The 21,095-nt window shown below is 56.3% G+C and overlaps 1 protein-coding gene across 1 annotated transcript; it reads left to right on the top strand.

Moving 5' to 3' along the window:
• The first annotated feature begins 20 nt into the window (after positions 1–20).
• Positions 21–20,095, top strand: LOC138825327 (interleukin-9 receptor-like). The gene is made up of 10 exons (XM_070019730.1): positions 21–595; positions 8,382–8,487; positions 8,848–8,964; positions 9,208–9,319; positions 9,406–9,584; positions 10,063–10,208; positions 10,405–10,606; positions 14,180–14,282; positions 16,766–16,850; positions 19,308–20,095. Exons 2-10 carry the CDS (start codon positions 8,484–8,486, stop codon positions 19,824–19,826), a joined length of 1,467 nt encoding a protein of 488 aa, XP_069875831.1. The 5' UTR covers positions 21–595; positions 8,382–8,483; the 3' UTR covers positions 19,827–20,095.
• The last annotated feature ends 1,000 nt before the right edge of the window (positions 20,096–21,095 follow it).

Here is a 21,095-nt window from a genome sequence, read left to right as displayed (position 1 = left end):
TGCTGTCCCTCAACTCTTTATCTCAAGGCAAGTGCTCTACCACTTGAGCAGCGCCACTTCTGGTTTTCTGGTGGTTTATTGGAGATAGGAGTCTCACAGTTTTTCCTGCCTGGCCTGGCTTTGAACCTCAATCCTCAGATCTCAGCCTCCTCAGTAGTTAGGATTACAGATGTGAGCCACTGGTGCCCAGCTCTCAAGGTAGTCTGATTATTCTGCATTATCTCATGGTGTGTGAGATGATATAGTACCCGTGTAATAAGACTGAAGACAGTTGAGTGATACAGACATTGTGATGTAAGCATTACAATGCTAGTGGGGGTTTTGGTGGTGATGAGATGGACCCCAAGCTCTGTGCTTTGCCAGTGAGCCACATCTCCTTGTACTGCTGTTGACAGTATGTCTTCTTTGGGTGCTTCTGTATGTTCAAGCCATGATGATCTTGACTACTGAGTCACTTCACTTACAAACAGCACTGGAGAGAGCAGAGTGATTGTGCTGAGTCACTTGTAAACAGCACCAGAGAGAGCAGAGAGACCATGCTGAGTCCCTTCACTTACAGATGGCACTGGAAGTATAACAGTTCTAGAGACTGAAGGTAGAATGGTAGTTTTTAAATGCTCTTGTCAGTTTATTAGGTCGGGTGAACGGGAAATGGTGAGGCACTATGTAATGGGTGTGGAGTTTCAGTTTTGCAAGACCAAAAGGGTTTTGGAAATGAATAGCGATGGTACACAACAATTTGAATATTGAATGCTACTGATCTGTGCACTTAAAAACAGTTCAAAGATGAGGGGTTGGACATTTAGCCTTTGGGAAAGCACTTTCCAGGCTGTGTCCTCAGTTCTGCAAAAAATAATAAATTAAAAAAATAATTAAGATCTTAAATTTCATGGTGCTACCGCCCCATAATTCCAGCCCTCATCTTCCCCAGTTTGAGGCCAGCCTGGCAACATTGTTGAATCTCTCTTTCCCTCTCTCTCTTTCTCTTTCTTTCTTCTTTCTTCTTTTTTTTGGTCATGGGGCTTGAACTCTGGGCCTGGGCGCTGTCCCTCAGCTCTTCAGCTCAAGGCGAGCGCTCTACCACTTGAGCCACAGCGCCACTTCTGGTTTTCTGGTGATTTATTGTAGATAAGAGTCTTACGGGGGGCTGGGAAGGTGGCGCAGTGGTAGAGTGCTTGCCTTGCATACATGAGGCCCTGGGTTTGATTCCTCAGCACCACATAAGCAAAAAGAAAAAAGCCGGAAGTGGTGCTGTGGCTCAAGCGGTAGAGCGCTAGCCTTGAGTTGAAGAGCTGAGGGACAGCGCCCAAGCCCAGAGTTCAGGCCCCATGACCGGACAAAAAAAAAAAAAAAGTCTTACAGCCTTTCCTGCCCAGTCCATCTTTGACCTGCAATCCTCAGATCTCAGCTTCTTGAGTAGCAAACATTCAAACCCCAGTCCCTCCCTTCCCCTTCAAAAGATTACACTACATACTTGTATATGCCACAGACAAGATGGGGCCAAGCTGTTTAAGCTTAAATGTTAGAAGTATGCTTGGACATTCTTGAAGTTTTATGCCTTGAGACTTTGATTCCATCTCCAAGAGTTCAGGCATGCTCACATTCCAGGGTTGTAGCTCTGGGCTGCACAGATTCTATGGCATACAATACATACACACAAGCACATGCACATAAACACACCCATCTATATACACCAAAATAGTCTGATAAAGAATATAGTGAATAAACATGAAAAGATGCTTTTCTTGAGTGATTATCAAGCAAATACAAAATCAAACTGCTGAAATGTCTATATCTGCCAGAGTGTCAAAGATTAGAATCTGATCATTGCTGTTGGTAAGGGCTGCAGGCGTCTCCCAGTCCGGGGGGTGAGGGGTGGGGGGTGGGGTTGGGGGTGAGGGGCTGAAGCTGGTGCAGCGTTGCAGAGTTTTAATAAGATCAGTACACGAAACCCCTGGTTAAAAGGGCTGATTTGAAGATTAGTGAGAAATGAATATAAAAGGGGAATGTGTGTGTGTGTGTGTGTAATGATAATTTTTTTTTTGGGGGGGTCTGGTCATGGGGCCTGAACTCCGGGCCTGGGCGCTGTCCCTCAGCTCTTCAGCTCAAGGCAAGCACTCTACCACTTAGCCACCTTCACAGCCCCTGTAATGATAATTTATATGTGCCTAATTGCTCACAATGGCTACTTGTGGCTAAGATAAAAATAGGATCTCAAAAGTTCCCTTTTGTAGTCTTGGTTTATCCTTAACTGAGTTTGCACTACTTTTAGCACCCATTCTACCACCCATGTACATAGATTGCTGTGGCTTGGGAAAGCCTGGCAGGGTCCCTGACCAGGTCCTGTCCCTCAGAGGCTAGTCTAGTGAGTCTCAGTGGGTTTTTTTTTTAGTTGTTGTTGTTGGTCATGGGGCTTGAACTCTGGGCTTGGGCGCTGTCCCTCAGCTCTTCAGCTCAAGGCGAGTGCTCTACCACTTGAGCTACAGCGCCACTTCCGGTTTTCTGGTGGTTTATTGGAGTTAGAGTCTCGCGGTCTTTCCTGCCCAGGCTGGCTTTGAAGCACCGATCCTCAGATCTCAGCCTCCTGAGTAGCTAGGATGACAGGCGTGAGCCACCAGTGCCCGGCCCTCGGTGGTATGTCTTAGGAGGAATGTGTGTCTTCATCTAGCAGGCAGGAGACAAATCACCAATGACACTTGGCAATTCTCATGGGAATCCAAGCTTACTCCACCTCAGACACCACTCTCAGCCCTGGGGGCCATTAGTTCTGTGGTGTGCTTTGTGGTTTCTGATGTGGGTGGCCTATGTCAGGCTCCCTGAGGCTGGCATCACAGCCTGCTGTAGTCATCTCCTGGATTGGGTGTGGGGCTTTGCTGTACAACAGGGACAGTGGGTGACAAGCCGCCCCCTGGCTGAGGCGCCTGAAGCTCCCAATGACCCTTGGCAGACGCCCCTGGAAAGGTGAGTCTGTGTGCTTAGCTTCCCAACCTCTGAAGTCAGCCTAACTTCAGGAGACAGACTTGTGACCGCTCCCCCTGAGCCCCGCGGACACATCATGAAGTGTAGTATTGGGCCTACCACCCCGTTTTACCTCTCTAGGGTCCCGGCCTTGGGCACTTCTCAGAGATGACAGAGCTTGCAATACCGAGTATGAATTGCAAGGTGTAATTCCCAGACCTGTGGGAGTTGTGAATTCAGTTATGGTCGGTGCAGCCTGACTGGACAGAGGGAAGGGCGCTGATCTGCCAGTTGTCATGTCTAATTAGGAAAGAACTTTTGCTTCCTCCATGACTGAGAGGACGTTTGGGACGAAGGCAACTGGGCCTTGTTGAGTGGATGGACTTAACTGTGATCTCCATGAGGTATTAATGAGTAACCCCTCCACGCAGCCAGACGTGGGTGGCTTCACTGCAGAAGAGGAGCGTGGACACAGCTGGTGCTAGAGGGCTTCAGGAAGAGGAGGGAGGATGGGGCGGGTGTTTTGTTTTGCCCCCCCCATTTCCCCCCCTCCCCCACTACTGAGATTTCTGGTCTTGGGCTCTGTCCCTGAGCTTTGGTGCTCAAGGCTAGTGTTCTACCACTTGAGCTACAGCTCCACTTCCAGCTTGTTTTGATAGTTTTAGTGGAGATTAGATTTTCACAGACTTTCCTTCCTGGACTGGCTCTGAATCATAATCCTCAGCCTCAGTAGCTGGGATTATAAGTATGAGCCACACTCAGGAGGCTGAGAGCTGAGGATTGCGGTTCAAAGTCAGCCTGGGCAGGAAAGGCCGTGAGACTCTTTATCTCCAATACATCACTAGAAAACCAGAAGTGGCTCTGTGGCTCAAGTGGTAGAGCGCTAACCTTGAGCTGAAGAGTGCAGGGACAGGGCCCAGGCCCAGAGTTCAAGCCCCAGGACCGACCAAAAAAAAAAAAAAAAGAGCCACAGGTGCCTGGCTTTTCATTGTTGTTGTTGTTTGTCAATTGTGGGGCTTGAACTCTGGGCCTGGGTGCTGTCTCTCAGGTCTTCAGCTCAAGGCAAGTGCTCTACTTGAGCCACTTGCAGATTTTCTGCATATGTGGTGCTGAGGAATGGAAATCAGGGCCTCATGCATGTGAGGCAAGCACTCTACCACTGAGCCATCTTCCCAGCCCCTTTTCATTGCTTTTAAATGTTTATATTTGAAGCAACCCTCACCTTTTCTGGGGCTCTGCACCAGTCCCTACTCATTCTCCCTAGGACACTGCTGTTCTGCCCTTACTCTAGGCCAGAACTTGGCCTCTGGAGGTAGAGTGGGAGTTTTCCCAGGATGACCTCTGGTCATGTCTCCCTCTGAGTGACAAGGCATTGTCCATACCCAGTGTTGACGCTAGGAGGTGGAGGAGGCAGTGGTTATGGAGTTGAGTGGGTCCAAGAGATGCAGCACAAGTCCGTAGCAGTTTCACCCCACGCAGTACAGCTGGGAGCTGTGCTCGCAGCGGGCCACAGGTGAGCTGCGAGGCTGCTGAGGCGTGTGCTGGGCGGGAGGTCCATCCTGGTGCCACATTTCCTCCCACCAAAAGAACCGGCCAACACCTGTACTGGAGCATGCCCACTGTCACCTCAGCATTCCTGTCCAGTCCAGTGCTAGCCTGGCCTGGCTCTAGCTGTGCCTGGGGCTGGGGAAGGCTCCAGGCTGGGAACGGGAGCTGGGCTCTGAGTCACACCTCGTCAGGAGGCACGCTTGTGTGCAGTTCTACAGAAGGGTTCCCTGGGCCACTTTGCTATCACGATGCCTTTCTTGTTCCTGGGACCTCTGTCCTCAACCTCTTCCCTCTGCCTGAGTCTGTGGTCTTGTCCACCCACACTTGTGTGTCCAAGCCTCATCTGATATGCTCACAGCCACTACTCCTAGAAGTGCCCCTCACCCCAAGGTGTGTGGGAATATACTCTTGGCGGCGGCCTCTTCTAGGCCTTCCCTGCCCCTTCCTCTTTTGCCTCTGTCCTCACTGAGATGGTCTGTCCTGTCCTGGCTCTGCTGGCTTCACCTCCCCCAGCGTTTCCAGAGGAAACAGCATCCTTAGGTGTGCTATTTTCAGCAATGTGCGGCGTCTGCCTGGGGCAGAGGAGGCCCCACCCCCTGTGTGGCCCAAAGGGTTGCAGGTCCCTGCTCTTGCTTTTATTTTCTAGTACATCTTTCTCATGTCATGGGCTCTGGTTATTTCTGCAGAGCCAGGGGCTGCATTTCTTCCTCCGTCTCTATCAGAGAGAAAACTGCTGGTCAGGGGTTCATGTAGTTAACAGTCTTCATCTATCTGCCTCTGTGTGAAGTCCCCTTCCTACATCGAGATGCAAAGCGGGTCTGGGCTGTGGCTCGTTCCTGGGACTGGTGAGGAATGAGGTGTGTGTGTGTGTGTGTGTGTGTGTGTGTGTGTGTGTGTCTGTGTGTCTGTGTGTGTCTGTGTGTCTTTGTGTGTGTCTGTGTGTGTGTGTGTGTGTGTCTGTGTGTGTGTCTGTGTGTCTGTGTGTGTCTGTGTGTCTGTGTGTGTCTGTGTGTCTGTGTGTGTCTGTGTGTGTGTGTGTGTGTGTGTCTGTGTCTGTGTGTGTGTCTGTGTCTGTGTGTCTGTTTCTGTGTGTCTGTGTGTGTCTGTCTGTGTGTGTGTCTGTGTGTGGTGAGGAATGAGGTGTGTGTGTGTGTGTGTGTGTGTGTGTTCGTGAATGCAGTGGCTAGCTCCCAGTGACACTGACTTGGGCAGGTGGTTCAAGACACCAAGGGAGCTCAGAGCCACCTGACCAACCCTTATGACAGCTGCTTGCCATGACCAAGGAAGAAAGGAAGAGAGTCCACGTAGAGGCCTCCCCAGGGGTGATGGAGCCTGGGTTGAAGACAGGAGTGTAGCTGCGTGCACGGAACCCACGTTTTCATGGTGGCCCAAGCTGGGCAGATGGGTTATCTGATTCAGACCCAAGCTTTGGCCATGAAGAGGATGGGACTCTGGGAAGGGGCTAGAGAGTCTGGGCTGAGGGTTGCATCTTCATAACTGACGGGAGAGCAGTGTTGGCCAGGCTCCTCCGCAGGACTGGTGCAGCAGACAGGAAGCAGCTTCATTCCAAGATGACAGACATGGCTTTCTTCTGCCTTGTATGTGGTGTTGGCTATTGTGGGCCCAAGTCAGTGCCTCTCCTGGGACTAGTGAGCTTTCTGCACTTACCCTGAGCACTGGTCTCCAGTCTGCCAGCTAGAGCGAGGAGCCTTGCTTCAGTAATGTCCCATTCAGTGTCCAAGGAGCCCGCAAAGACAGAGATCTGCAGTACCACTGGAAATAGGGTGGTTTAGGTTCTGTCCAAGGCTTCACCCTACACATGAAGTATTTAGGGGTGTGTGTGGGTCTTGGGGCTGTGTGCTGATAGTGGTCAAACACTTCTCTCAGGAAGCTTGTAGGCTCTGTGAGAGATTGTGGGACACCTAGTGAGAAGAGGTGCCAGGTTCCAATTGTTGAGCAAGTCCCTGGTCTCCCTAGGCCTGACCCACCCCACTGTTTACCCGGTATAGGTGGTGGTTTTTGTGCTGCACTGGCAGTGCCCAACTCTGGGACACCCTCCGAGTGCTCCCCTTGGAGAGCCCTCCGTCTCTGTCTACGAAGGGGGCCCTGCTGACCTGGGAGCCACTCACTGCTCTGAGCTTGGGTTGGTGGAAGCCAGGCTGGGCCGGTTCTGTGCAGGTGCCTTTTTAAAAGTTGTTATTCTAAAGGTGGTACACAGAGGGGAGGGACTAGGCACACCAGTCAGGTAACGAGTACATTTCTTTTTGAACAGTGGCTCCCCTTCCCTCACTCCCTCCAATAGTTTTCCCTCCATTCCTGCACGCAGTTGCACAGTGCATTTTCAACATCGTGTCTAGTGAGTACCACCGCTGCATGTGTTCACCCTTTGTCCCTCCACTTCTGTTCTCCCCTTGCCCTCCCAAAGACAGATAAACAAAGACCCCCCCAAAAAACAGAAACCGCAACAGAAACCACTCTTGTTTCCATTTCCTGGTGTTCATTTCAATAACTACCATTTTATGCTATCAGATAAGCACATAGGCATTGTGCCCTTGTGTTCCACCCCAAGAATACCCTCCTTTGGTCTCATTGTGTGCGAATGTCTCGATCCCTGTATAGTCTACTATGTTCCAGTAAATATTTGATCAAGAGAAAACTGGGCTTACCTCCCTGAACATGATTTGTTCTAGGTCCATCCATTTCCCGGCAAATGACAATATTCCTTCTCATGGCTGCGTAAGGTCCCATTGTGTGTATAGGCACCACAGTTTTCATCTATTTTAGGGCCTCTGGGCTGTTTGCACAACACGGCTATTATTAATAGTGCAGCAACGTCTTTATGGTATCCTGGCTTTTGAGGTTCTGTGCAGAGGCCCAGCAATGGTCTGGCTGGGTCCTAGGGAAACTCTATCTTTAGTGTTTTGAGGAACCTCCAGACTGCTGTCCAGAGTGGCTGTACTAGTTTACCTTCCCACCAGCAATGCTGTAGGGTTCCTTTGCCCTCCATCCCCACCAACGTTTGTTGTTGCTTGAATTCACAATGTTGGCCAATCTGACTGGGTAAGATGGAATCTCAGACTTGTTTTTGATTTGCACTTGGCCATTTACATATATATATATATATATATATATATATATATATATATATATATATATATATATATATATATATATATATATATATATAAAATTTTATTTTATTTTGGTCTGTCATGGGGCTTGAACTCTGGGCCTGGGCATTGTCCCTCAGCTCTTCAGCTCAAGGCGAGCGCTCTACCACTTGAGCTACTGTACCACTTCAAGTTTTCTGGTGGTTTACTGGAGAAGGAGCAGATGCCTGCTCCTTCCCAAGGGACGAGGCCCTGACTGGTCCACCCTACAGGCGTAGAGACAGGCTGCGGGGACGGGCGGCCCTGAGGTGTCCCTGCTGGAGAGGTGCAGGTTCCTGCAGCGCCGTGTGCTGAGGTCTGTCTGCTTCCTCCCTCCTCCTTATCACTCATCAGGCTTGTATAACTACGCTGCCCTGGCTTCCTGCTCAGGCTATCCACGAACCATCTGAAGCTGCAAATGGGGTGATGGGGCCCCAGCAGCCTCCCCACAAGCCAGGCTCTTCCTGACACTCAGCCCTGGTTGGCAACCAGATTTTGTGTCTGGACCCCTGGTCAGGCCTTGTCTGTCTCGAGGTGCTGCCCTTGGAACAGGCTACGGAGGGCTGTGTGCTGCACTAGTGCCTGCTGCCCTCCTCACCCTCCTCTGCCCTGCGGTGGATTCATTTAAGGTGGTGAGGAGAGGTGGAGCACACAGGTGCTAGCCTTGCCACCCCAGGCAAGACGCCTCCCTTCCTCGGGAAACCCACGTCTGCGCCTTTCCCACAGCAGTGGTCGGAGCCGAGTGGAAAGTGCCGGCTCCACAGCCGCACAGGCCCCAGCACCCGCCACCCTGCCGGTCCGCAGCTACTGGGGCCTGGCCTCTGCAGGATGGGTAAGGGCTCTGGCACGGGGGATGGGATGGCAGAGGGTGTCGGGTCAGAGAAGCCTTCTAGACACACATGGACACACAGCATATCTGAGTCGGAGTTGCTGAAGCTGTCCTGAAAGCACAGTCAGCCGCTGGGCTCCAGCTCTCGTTGGTGAGGCTGGGCATGGCCTAGCCCTCGCACAGCATCTCGTGGGGGTGCACGTGGTACCCCACGTTGGGCCTCTGCAGTGGGACCTCATGAGAAGCCCTTTCCAAAGGGGAGGGGCAAGCCAAGCTTCTCAGTCAAGGCCCCTGCAGGCTGGCCCGTGGAGGGCGAGGCCCCGATCCGGGGCAAGCCAAGCTTCTCAGTCAAGGCCCCTGCAGGCTGGCCCGTGGAGAGCGAGTCCCCGATTCGATCCGTGGGCACCTGGCTCCTGCTCTGCACCTGTATGTGCAGCTGCCACACCTGCCTGGGAGTCTCTGTCCCCCGGCATGGAGGAGGTGAGGGCGGGGCCCTGGGGCTGGGTGGGGAGCTGGGAGTGGGTGCCCAACCTTGGGGAGAAGCATGGACTCAAAATGTTAGCTCCACGCCTTTGCCAAGCTCCCGGGCCTCCCAGCTCTGGCCCTGACGACTTCTGAGATCGTTCTTTGGAGACGGCCCTGTCAGTGCTCAGTGGCAGGTGTGTCCCACCCGCCCAGCTCTCCAGGCTCCCACTGGCGACCCCCTGTGGTCCTCCTCCCCAGGGCCGAGGGCCGGGCCTCTCACCTGTCTCACGGACAGCATCCTCAGGATCGACTGCCGATGGTCTGGCCCAGAGTTGTCTCAGGACTCTGGTCCTTGGCTTCTCTTCTCCAGGTAAGGGCAGAGGGTCAGGCCCAGGAGGAGGGCAGGAGAGGGAGGGCTCCCACGCCAGCAGCGCCCTCGGTGCCAATCCTTTCCAGCAACCAGGCCCCTGGCGGCGAGCACAGGTGCGTTTTCCAGGGCAGCACATGCACCATGGAGCTGCCCCCCGAAGAGATGATCCTGCCAACTGACAACTTCACCATCACCCTCCACCGCCGCCTGTCTGGGAAGGAGCAGGTCAGCCTGGTGGACCGCCAGTATCTCCCGTGGAGACACAGTGAGCAGGGCCACTTCGCTAGGGGCTGTTTGCTTGCTTGGTGGTGGGTCAGGCCCCCAGCCTGTGACGTCTGTGATCTCACAGGAGACCCAGGACTGGAAGAGGGATCTGGGTGGTGACTGGGAGGCTGGGGTTTTCATAGACAGTGAAGATGTTTGGCTAGGTGGGACAGGAGTCATTTGAAACACGCTTCAGTTTTAGTAAGGACTCCAGCAAGGCAGCAGCAAGAACTCGCAACTATAGATCATGAAGGCAGGGAAGCGGAGGTTTAGAAAGCAACTTTTTGCAGAGGTCCAGTGGGAATCATTGTCACCTCTTCCCCACGAGGCCTTCCCTGACCTGCCTTTCAGTGAGGCCTATGGTCTAAGGTGACTTTGACCTTGTACCTTGGACTCCCGTCCATTCCCAGCTCCCCGAGTTTGGGTTATCTGACCCGAGGCACACAGCTGCAGCCTTGCTGGGCCTTGCCTTGTTTCAGTTAAACTGGACCCTCCTGCTGATCTGCGGAGCAACGTCAGCTCTGGCTATTGCGTCCTTTCCTGGAGTGTGAGTCCTGTCCTGGAGCCGATGAGTGCACTTCTCAGCTATGAGCTGGCTTTCAGACGGCGGGGAGAGGCCTGGGAGGTAACCCTGGCTGCCTTCCCCCGGCGGGCCCCTCTCTGTCAGGAGGAGGGGTCGCGGAGCCTCTGTGCACATGCACTCATGGGTGTGATGCGTGTGGAAGTGTGCATCTGTGCGTGGAGATGGTGCGTCCCCGTCCAAGTGTGCATGTGAGTACATTCTCACATCCCCACAACAAGCCGACTCCCCAACCCTGCAGCAGGCCCGGTACAAGGACCGCATTGTGGGCGTGACCCGGCTCATCCTCGAAGCCGTGGAGCTGAGCCCCGGCTCCACTTATGAGGCTAGACTGCGCGTCCAGATGGCTGTCCTGGATGCTGAGGTGGTAGTGGAGGAGCCTCTGTGGAGCCAGTGGAGTGAATGGAGCCAGCCTGTGTGCTTCCCCTCTCCCCAGGAGCAGGGTGGGTGTCAAGGGCAGCAGCCTGCCACAGACTGGGCTGAGCCTAGGTCCCACTGTTCATCCCTGCCCTCCTCCCCGTCCCCACCCACGTCCATCCCAGCCCCCCTCCCCGTCCCCACCCACGTCCATCCCTGCCCTCCTCCCTGTCCCCACCCAGTCCATCCCTGCCCTCCTCCCTGTCCTCCCCCCCATCCCCACCCACATCCATCCCTGCCCTCCTCCCCATCCCCACCCACGTCCATCCCAGCCCCCCTCCCCGTCCCCACCCACGTCCATCCCTGCCCTCCTCCCTGTCCCCACCCATCCCCACCCACATCCATCCCTGCCCTCCTCCCCGTCCCCACCCACATTCATCCCTGCCCTCCTCCCCGTCCCCACCCATGTGCATCTCTGTCTTCTGTCCCGTCCCCACTCATGTGCATCTCTGTCTTCTGTCCCGTCCCCACCATGTGCATCCCTGCCCTCCTCCCCGTCCCCACCATGTGCATCCCTGCCCTCCTCCCCATTCCCACCCACGTTCATCTCTGCCCCCCTCCCCGTCCCCACCCACGTCCATCCCTGCCGCCCTCCCCATCCACACCCACGTTCATCCCTGACCCCCTCCCCGTCCCCATGCACATTCATCCTTGCCCCCCTCCCCGTCCCCACCCACGTCCATCCCTGCCCCCTCCCCATCCACACCCATGTTCATCCCTGACCCCCTCCCCGTCCCCACGCACATTCATCCTTGCCCCCCTCCCCGTCCCCACCCACATTCATCCCTGCCCTCCTCCCCGTCCCCACCCACGTTCATCTCTGCCCCCCTCCCCGTCCCCACCCACATTCATCCTTGCCCCCCTCCCCGTCCCCACCCACGTCCATCCCTGCCCCCCTCCCTGTCCCCACCCACATTCATCCCTGCCTCCTCCCTGTCCCCACCCATGTTCATCTCTATCTTCTGTCCTGTCCCCACCCATGTGCATCTCTGCCCTCCTTCCTGTCCCCACCCATGTGCATCTCTGCCCTCCTCCTCCCTGTCCCCACCCACATTCATCTCTGCCCTCCTCCTCCCTGTCCCCACCCATGTGCATCCCTGTCTTCTGTCCCGTCCCCACCCATGTGCATCTCTGCCCTCCTCCTCCCTGTCCCCACCCATGTGCATCTCTGCCCTCCTCCTCCCTGTCCCCAACCATGTGCATCTCTGCCCTCCTCCTCCCTGTCCCCACCCATGTGCATCTCTGCCCTCCTCCTCCCTGTCACCACCCATGTGCATCTCTGCCCTCCTCCTCCCTGTCCCCACCCATGTGCATCCCTGTCTTCTGTCCCGTCCCCACCCATGTGCATCTCTGCCCTCCTCCTCCCTGTCCCCACCCATGTGCATCCCTGTCTTCTGTCCCGTCCCCACCCATGTGCATCTCTGCCCTCCTCCTCCCTGTCCCCACCCATGTGCATCCCTGTCTTCTGTCCCGTCCCCACCCATGTGCATCTCTGCCCTCCTCCTCCCTGTCCCCACCCATGTGCATCCCTGTCTTCTGTCCCGTCCCCACCCATGTGCATCTCTGCCCTCCTCCTCCCTGTCCCCACCCATGTGCATCTCTGCCCTCCTCCTCCCTGTCCCCACCCATGTGCATCCCTGTCTTCTGTCCCGTCCCCACCCATGTGCATCTCTGCCCTCCTCCTCCCTGTCCCCACCCATGTGCATCTCTGCCCTCCTCCTCCCTGTCCCCACCCATGTGCATCTCTGTCCTCCCTGACACCATTCTGGAGCCACCTCCCCTGGAGTCTGAGTTTCACAGGGAGAGACAGCACCTTGGCTACCTAGGCTCCTGTGACTAATAGCTATCATTAGGATGGACAGAAGTCTCCTTCATGAGCATTTGGCTGACCCTGTGCCTAGCAGTGAGGAAGGCCATCTGGCCAATGGGAGGGGTGAGGCGCAGAGCTGGGCGAGGTCCAGAGTGAGATGAGGCCCAGAGCGAGGAGGCCAAGAGCGAGGAGGCCCAGAGCGAGGAGGCCCAGAGCGAGGTGAGACCCAGAGCGAGGTGAGACCCAGAGCGAGGAGGCCCAGAGCGAGGAGGCCCAGAGCAAGGTGAGGCCCAGAGCGAGGTGAGACCCAGAGCGAGGAGGCCCAGAGCAAGGTGAGACCCAGAGCGAGGTGAGACCCAGAGCAAGGTGAGACCCAGAGCGAGGAGGCCCAGAGCGAGGTGAGACCCAGAGCAAGGTGAGGCCCAGAGCGAGGTGAGACCCAGAGCGAGGTGAGACCCAGAGCGAGGAGGCCCAGAGCGAGGTGAGACCCAGAGCGAGGTGAGACCCAGAGCGAGGAGGCCCAGAGCGAGGTGAGACCCAGAGCGAGGTGAGACCCAGAGCGAGGTGAGACCCAGAGTGAGGAGGCCCAGAGCGAGGTGAGGCCCAGAGCGAGGAGGCCCAGAGCGAGGAGACCCAGAGCGAGGAGGCCCAGAGCGAGGTGAGACCCAGAGTGAGGAGGCCCAGAGCGAGGTGAGACCCAGAGCGAGGTGAGACCCAGAGCGAGGAGGCCCAGAGCGAGGTGAGACCCAGAGCGAGGAGGCCCAGAGCGAGGAGGCCCAGAGCGAGGTGAGACCCAGAGCGAGGAGGCCCAGAGCGAGGAGGCCCAGAGCGAGGAGACCCAGAGCGAGGTGAGGCCCAGAGCGAGGTGAGACCCAGAGCGAGGAGGCCCAGAGCGAGGTGAGGCCCAGAGTGAGGTGAGACCCAGAGCGAGGTGAGACCCAGAGCGAGGTGAGACCCAGAGCGAGGAGGCCCAGAGCGAGGTGAGACCCAGAGTGAGGAGGCCCAGAGCGAGGTGAGGCCCAGAGCGAGGAGGCCCAGAGCGAGGTGAGACCCAGAGCGAGGTGAGACCCAGAGCGAGGTGAGACCCAGAGCGAGGTGAGACCCAGAGCGAGGTGAGACCCAGAGCGAGGAGGCCCAGAGCGAGGAGACCCAGAGCGAGGTGAGACCCAGAGCGAGGAGACCCAGAGCGAGGTGAGACCCAGAGCGAGGAGACCCAGAGCGAGGTGAGACCCAGAGCGAGGAGGCCCAGAGCGAGGAGACCCAGAGCGAGGAGACCCAGAGCGAGGTGAGACCCAGAGCGAGGAGGCCCAGAGCGAGGAGGCCCAGAGCGAGGAGAGACCCAGAGCAAGGTGAGACCCAGAGCGAGGAGACCCAGAGCAAGGTGAGACCCAGAGCGAGGAGACCCAGAGCGAGGAGGCCCAGAGCGAGGTGAGACCCAGAGTGAGGAGGCCCAGAGCGAGGTGAGACCCAGAGTGAGGAGGCCCAGAGCGAGGAGGCCCACAGCGAGGTGAGACCCAGAGTGAGGAGGCCCAGAGCGAGGAGACCCAGAGCGAGGAGGCCCAGAGCGAGGTGAGACCCAGAGCGAGGTGAGACCCAGAGCAAGGAGGCCCAGAGCAAGGAGGCCCAGAGCGAGGAGGCCCAGCACGAAGAGGCCCAGCGCGAGGCGCCCCTCAGGGGCTCCCGTGGTACAACACAAGCATCCGTGGTGGAGTGGCACGCTTTCTACTCTGACTCAGGGACCTGCTGGGGTCCCTCTCACATGTGGTCATGTCCAGTCTTCTGCCCACAGGACCCCTGAGCCCCTGGAGGTGGCTGCACTGCACCCTTGTTGCTGTGTCTGTCTGTCTCCTGTTGACTGGCCTGACCTGCCTTCTCTTCAGGCTCTCTCCCCGGTAGGTAGCCAGTGTGTGTCTCCCCGAGTTGACTGTTGCGTGCTTGTGTTGCTCTGTGGGCGGCTCTGCGAGTGAGCGGGGGTCTTGTACTCATACAGGTGCACAGTGGCTGGGGTCTGGAAGCTTCCTCCTGCCCTTCACTGACCCTGGATGAGGAGGGCTTTCCAGTGGGATTCCCAAGTAGCCAGGGGAGAGAAGACTAAGGGAGCTGTGACAATGCCACGTGCCATGTGACTGGCATCTGAGTCCTTGTTTGCTGCCTTTAGGGATGTGTTCTGAGTTCTCATCTGTCACACATGGGACATGGTGCCACTGGAGGCCGCTGGGGTACAGGATCCTGTTAGTAGCCCTGGGAGAGCTCTCAGAGAGCAAGGGGATAAGTTCCTCCTCAGAAAGGCTCCACACCTCATATGCACGTTGATTTACAAGGACAGCACAAGGGGCATTTTTTTGCCAGTTCTGGAGCTTGAACTCAGGGCCTGGGCACTGTCCTCAGTGTGAGTGTGGACTGGCCGGGCCTGGTGGGGAGGAGGAGGAGGCTGTGTGGTGAGTGTGGACTGGCGGGGCCTGGTGGGCAGGAGGAGGCTGTGTGGTGAGTGTGGACTGGCGGGGCCTGGTGGGCAGGAGGAGGAGGCTGTGTGGTGAGTGTGGACTGGCGGGGCCTGGTGGGCAGCAGCAGGAAGAGGCTGTGTGGTGAGTGTGGACTGGCGGGGCCTGGTGGGCAGGAGGAGGCTGTGTGGTGAGTGTGGACTGGCGGGGCCTGGTGGGCAGGAGGAGGCTGTGTGGTGAGTGTGGACTGGCGGGGCCTGGTGGGCAGCAGGAGGAGGAGGAGGCTGTGTGGTGAGTGTGGACTGGCGGGGCCTGGTGGGCAGGAGGAGGCTGTGTGGTGAGTGTGGACTGGCGGGGCCTGGTGGGGAGGAGGAGGAGGAGGCTGTGTGGTGAGTGTGGACTGGTGGGGCCTGGTGGGGAGGAGGAGGAGGCTGTGTGGTGAGTGTGGACTGGTGGGGCCTGGTGGGGAGGAGGAGGAGGAGGCTGTGTGGTGAGTGTGGACTGGTGGGGCCTGGTGGGGAGGAGGAGGAGGCTGTGTGGTGAGTGTGGACTGGCGGGGCCTGGTGGGCAGGAGGAGGCTGTGTGGTGAGTGTGGACTGGTGGGGCCTGGTGGGGAGGAGGAGGAGGAGGCTGTGTGGTGAGTGTGGACTGGTGGGGCCTGGTGGGGAGGAGGAGGAGGCTGTGTGGTGAGTGTGGACTGACGGGGCCTGGTGGGGAGGAGGAGGAGGCTGTGTGGTGAGTGTGGACTGACGGGGCCTGGTGGGCAGCAGGAGGAGGCTGTGTGGTGAGTGTGGACTGGCGGGGCCTGGTGGGCAGCAGCAGGAGGCTGTGTGGTGAGTGTGGACTGGCGGGGCCTGGTGGGCAGGAGGAGGCTGTGTGGTGAGTGTGGACTGGCGGGGCCTGGTGGGCAGGAGGAGGCTGTGTGGTGAGTGTGGACTGGCGGGGCCTGGTGGGCAGGAGGAGGCTGTGTGGTGAGTGTGGACTGGCGGGGCCTGGTGGGGAGGAGGAGGAGGCTGTGTGGTGAGTGTGGACTGGCGGGGCCTGGTGGGGAGGAGGAGGAGGCTGTGTGGTGAGTGTGGACTGGGCCTGCACAGCACCCCTGTGATTAGCCCTGGGCTGGGGCAGGAGGTTCTGGGGCTCGGGAAGCCTTGAGGGTGAGGGCTGCAGGCTGTCTGTCACTGGCACAGATGCGGTTCCTGGGCTGCTGCTCTTTCGGAGGGCAGAGTACACATTTGGTCACTTCCAGGTCTGTGCCTAGCATTGAAGTTCTGTCTGTAAAGAACATGTGAGTGCTCAGACATGACAGTACATGCCTGTAAGCCCAGCTACATGTGAGGTAGAAATGGAGGATCGAGGTTCAGGGCCAATCAGAGCAAAAAAAGTTACAATATCCCATGTAAAAAATAAGCCAGGTGTGACCTGCGCACCGCAGCCCAGCCATGTGGTGCACGGCGGTAGGAGGAGGGCTGTCTGAGGCCATCAGGGCAAAAGGAGGGCATTCTACCTGAGAATCAAAACTAAAACCTAAAGGGCTGAGGAGGTGGCTCCAGCGGTAGAGCACCACAGGAAGGGTACTGTAAACAAGAAAGATGCCTTGGTATGACTCCGTCTATGGGGGCATTAGCTTGGGCACCCATGCGTGCCAACCGGTTTCCTGCCCTGGAGTAGGTTTAGCCACAGGGTATTTCATTCCCTTCTTGTTATTCTATTGCCAAGGCTGGTTTTGAACTTTGAGGCTCAAACCATGCTCTGTCCTCAGCCTCCAGAGTAGTGGGGGCTACAGGTGAGGCCGCGGTGCCCAGCCCTGGGAAGGCAGATCTGGATGCGGCAGGAGGGAGGCGGGGCAGCAGCTGGAGACCACTGGCTTCTCAGTGTGGTATTGGCGGAGCCCTTCTGAGTGCCTCTAGGCTCTGACCTGTCTCTTCCGGTATCAGGGTGAAGAGAACCTTCTACCAGAATGTGCCCTCTCCCGCCGTCTTCTTCCAGCCCCTCTACAGTGTGCACAATGGGAATTTCCAGGTGTGTGCAGGGCGCTGCAGGGGTCTGTGGGGGGTCCTGGGCGGCCTGGCGTGGATGAAGTGGGGGGCCCTTGTCAGCACTACTATCTGTGTGCACACACATTCATACATGTGTGCATATGTGTGTGATATGTGTGTGATATGTGTACCTATGTGAGGATATAAGGACTTTAAATGCTGTCTCAAGTGGGTGAAAACTCAGCTGAATTTTTCACTTGTGTGTGAGAGTGTGGGTCCGGATCGGGGTCCTGGGCCTTGAATTCAGGGTGTAGTCACTCGCCTGGGCCTTTATGTCCTCAAGGCTTAGAGCTCTACCACTTGGGCCACAACTGTACTCCTGTGTTTTTGTGGCTAATTGGAGATCAGAGTCGCATGGACTTTCCTGCGTGGTCTAGCCTCAAACCATGATTCTTAGGCCCCAGACCCTGAGTAGCTAGGATTATAAGCATGAGCTACTGGCTATTAGTGATTTCTCTTTGTTCTTGGATCTCGGGTTCCATTCTTTCTAATTTTCATGGTTTTACTCTTAATGATTAAAAATGTGCACAACAGGGTGTACTGTGGTATTTCTCTATACATAATATATTTGGATCATCTCTCAGTTGTTTTTTCTTGTTTGTCCTTTTTTCACATTGAAAGAGGTGTTTTATTTATCCTGCTTTCATACATGCGTTTCCCCCCCTTTGGCTGATACCAGAGTTTTGAACTTAGGGCCTCATGCTTGTTCCAGTTTGTTTGCCTGGCTGATGCTGTTTCCTTTGCCTCTGGCCCAGGTGTTCATTCTCTATGTTGGAGATGGAATCTTGTGAAGTGGTCTGCCTGGCTTGGCTCTTCCAGTCTCAGCCTCCTGAGCAGCTGGGATTATGGATGCTTGCCGCTGCTGGTGCTCAGCGTCACACGTGCATTTTTCTGCTTCGTGTTGAAGGGTGGTCCTGCGGTTTGAACTCAGGCAGGCACTTTACCTCTGAAGCTATCCTTTTGTTTTAGCGGTTTTTCAGATAAAGTCTCATGCTTTTCCCCAGGCCAGTCTCAGACCATGGTTTTCCTAGCTATGCCTTCTGAATAGCTAGAGTTTATAGACATGGAACCATCATGCCTACTTTGTTCTTTTCTTTTTCTCTGAGGTGGGGACTTGAACTTGGTATCTGATGGCTTTGCTCTGGCTGGCACTCAACCACCTGAGCCCTGCCTTCAACCCCAAGCTGGAGTCTTAGTAACTTCCCCTCTTGCTGAGCTCTGCCTCCCAATTGCAATGGAAAACTGTAAACTTTTTCCTGATTTATCTGCCATTGAGGAACATGGCTGGTAGTTCAAGGTACAGACACCCGTTGACACCCATTTTACCCCTCTGCGTACTCCCTCCTCCACGGTGTCTCTGGCACCTGTACTGCCAGTACCTGGGCTCCTTCTCTGGTGGCGACTATGAAGCACCTGAACCCACTGGTCCTCAGGGTAGTGTGCTGACACCATGCCCATGAATGGACTCTGTTTCTCCAGGCTGGTGGGCCTGTTTGGCTCCCATAGGCTACAGGCAAGCAAGAGCACCCTGGAGTGTCGCCCTGACCACTGATGCAGTCTTTTGTAGCTCATAGTCCTGGTGGAGGGAATCTCCTGGGGGTAAACTCAAGCTCCTCCCAAGGGTTGTGGCTCACTGGTCCTGTTCTTTCCCATGCCCTCCCTTCTGGTGCTGCAGGGCTGGCCTCTACCCTGTGGGCAGCTGTGTCTCCAGCTGACAAATCCACGTCTTCTCTGAGCAAAGCCTCTTTTGGAGGACTGTTGTGTACACACACCCTTTAACTCTTTAGGGTCCTAGCTCTGGACAAAGTCCATCCCTGCTCTCCAGATGGCAGAAGTGCCTATGAAGAAGCTAGATAGGTGAGGGTCGGACTGCGATGGCCTGGACGGTGCGGTCCTGTTTAAAGGCCCCATCCTCTCCCTGCAGGAGCCCAGAACCTGCCAGGGTGCCCCAGACCCTTGGTGGTCTGGTTCTGTGTGGATCACCTCTCAAGAGCAGGGCGTGACGGAGGGGGTGGTGTGTGAATAACATTTGGTGGCGTTTGCAGTGGGGCCTTGTGTGCCCCCACAGAAGGATCCAGATTTTGTTTCCTTGTTTGTGTGTATAGTGGGGTTCAGAATAGGTTTCCACTTTCTATGGCCGTTGCTGGAAGGTCCCCTCTGTCACGGGTCTGCCTTGTCTTTGGTGCCTGTAACCATTTGTGCTGAGCGAGGTCCAGACTACTGAGCCGGGGCTGGAGAGAAGAGGTGGACCCAGAGGGACTCAGGCTCCCAGACTGAGGCCATGATCACACATTTTGAGGATATGGGGTATTCTTGATGTTGGCAATACTTGAACACTGGAGGATCAGAAGAGCTTCCCTGAGAAGTCCAGGCTGCGGTTTCAGAGTGAGCCCTGAACATGCTGCCTGAGTCCTTAGCTCTGACCTGTGTTGTGTTTCAGACCTGGACAGGGGCCGACAGAGTCTGTCTGCAGCCAGGCCAGGACTGTGCTAACAGCTCTCCAGGAACCCGGGAGGCCATCACACTGCTAACCTGTGGCCCAGGATACGCTTGGACCCTCTCAGGCCTCAGTGAGGAGGAAGGCAGCCCAGGGGGTGTATTGCAGGCAGAGGGGGGACCGCCATCGGGCTACCTCCCCCAGGAGGACTGGCTCTGCCTGCCTCCCACCAGGCCGGCTCCCCCAGAGCCAGAGGGGAGCAGCAGCGACTACTGTGCCTTGGGCTGCTGTGGTGGGTGCCACGCCTCTGTGTTCCCCAGAAACATGCAAAATGCTGAGTCCATCCCAGACTTGGCCCGTGGCCTTTCCTACGTCCAGCAGAGCCCAGAAACCCAGCAAAGGGCTGCCTGTAAGGAAGCTGGCCACGATCAGAGGTGTGCACTGTTTGAGGACCCACAGGGCATTTGGCTCTCTCCCATTCTGGGCCAGCAGCAGGCTGTCCTGAAGATTCCAGAACTCTGACTTTATCCAGTTGCTTCATGTGCACATTGAGAAAAGTGGATGAAATCACCTGTTGCTGACTGTTGCTGGGCCTGGGCCTCCTGAGAAGGGTCGCTCCACACTGGTCCGAGGCCCTCGTCAGTCCTCAGCCCCGTGGGGAGGAGTCCCTGCCCTTAGCATCCTGACACCCAGCCTCTTTGTCCTTTTCCCAGGCCTTTTTGTCCTTTTGCCCCAGGCCTCTCTGAGAAGCAGGGTGTGGATACACAGCCTGTTCCACCCTCCCCCCTGTAAAGGGCCAGCCTGGGCTCGGTGGACACAGGCGAGACGCCATGACCAGCTGGAACAGCCTCTTCAGGAACCTTCCTGAGTCACTTTCCCCACTGAGTTCACAAGGGACGGCTTGGCTGTTCTAAGTACAGATGATCCAAGTGCTGGGATCCTGCAATCCAGCATCAGCAGCGTACAGGCTCACCAGCTCCAGAATATCATACCTTCCTTTCTTTCTTTCTTTCTTTCTTTCTTTCTTTCTTTCTTTCTTTCTTTCTTTCTTTCTTTCTTTCTTTCTTTCTTTCTTTCTTTTTTGTTGGTTGTGGGGCGTAAACTCTGGGCCTGGGTGCTGCCCCTCAGCTCTTCAGCTCAAGGCTAGTGCTCTACCATTTGAGCCACAGTGCCACTTCCAGCTTTTTTCTTTTTGCTTATATGGTGCTGAGGAATCGAACCCAGGGCCTCATGCATGCAAGGCAAGCGCTCTACCACTGAGCCACCTTCCCAGCCCATACTTCTGTTTCTTGTTCTGATTTCCCCACTGGTCCCAGGAGGTGGAGAGCTGAGGACAGGGATGCCAGACGCAAGTGACCACCTGGCCATGGCTATGGCCTGTGAAGGGCCCTGCTTTCCACAAAACCTTGTTGGGCGACCTTGGGGGAGGCACTGTGGTCTGGAGAGCGTGTGGAAAGAGCAGAACATTTATGTGTTATTTCCCTAGGGTAGCTCTGACACCTTGCCCTCCTCAGAGGTGTAGTGAGTGTTGACTCCCACCAGAGGGTGCTCTATGTGCATGCACCATCTTCCCTCAGGACCTGGGGTGCAGTGAGTACTGATTCCCACCAGGGGGTTGCTAGGCACGTGCACACCATGCTCCAATCCTCAGGTCCCAGGGTGCAGTGAGCACTGATTCCCACCAGGGGGTGCTCTAGGCATGCACATCATCTGCCTCTCCTCAGGTTCCATGGTGCAGTGAGCACTGATTCCCACCAGAGGGCGGTCTAGGTGTGTGCACTGTCCTCAGGA

This window comes from Dipodomys merriami, unplaced genomic scaffold (assembly GCF_024711535.1).
Source record: "Dipodomys merriami isolate MVZ:Mamm:240054 unplaced genomic scaffold, mDipMer1.0.p SCAF_137, whole genome shotgun sequence".
Lineage (NCBI taxonomy): Eukaryota > Metazoa > Chordata > Mammalia > Rodentia > Heteromyidae > Dipodomys > Dipodomys merriami.
The sequence above is the reverse complement of the archived record's forward strand: the minus strand, read 5'-3'. Positions and strand labels throughout refer to the sequence as shown.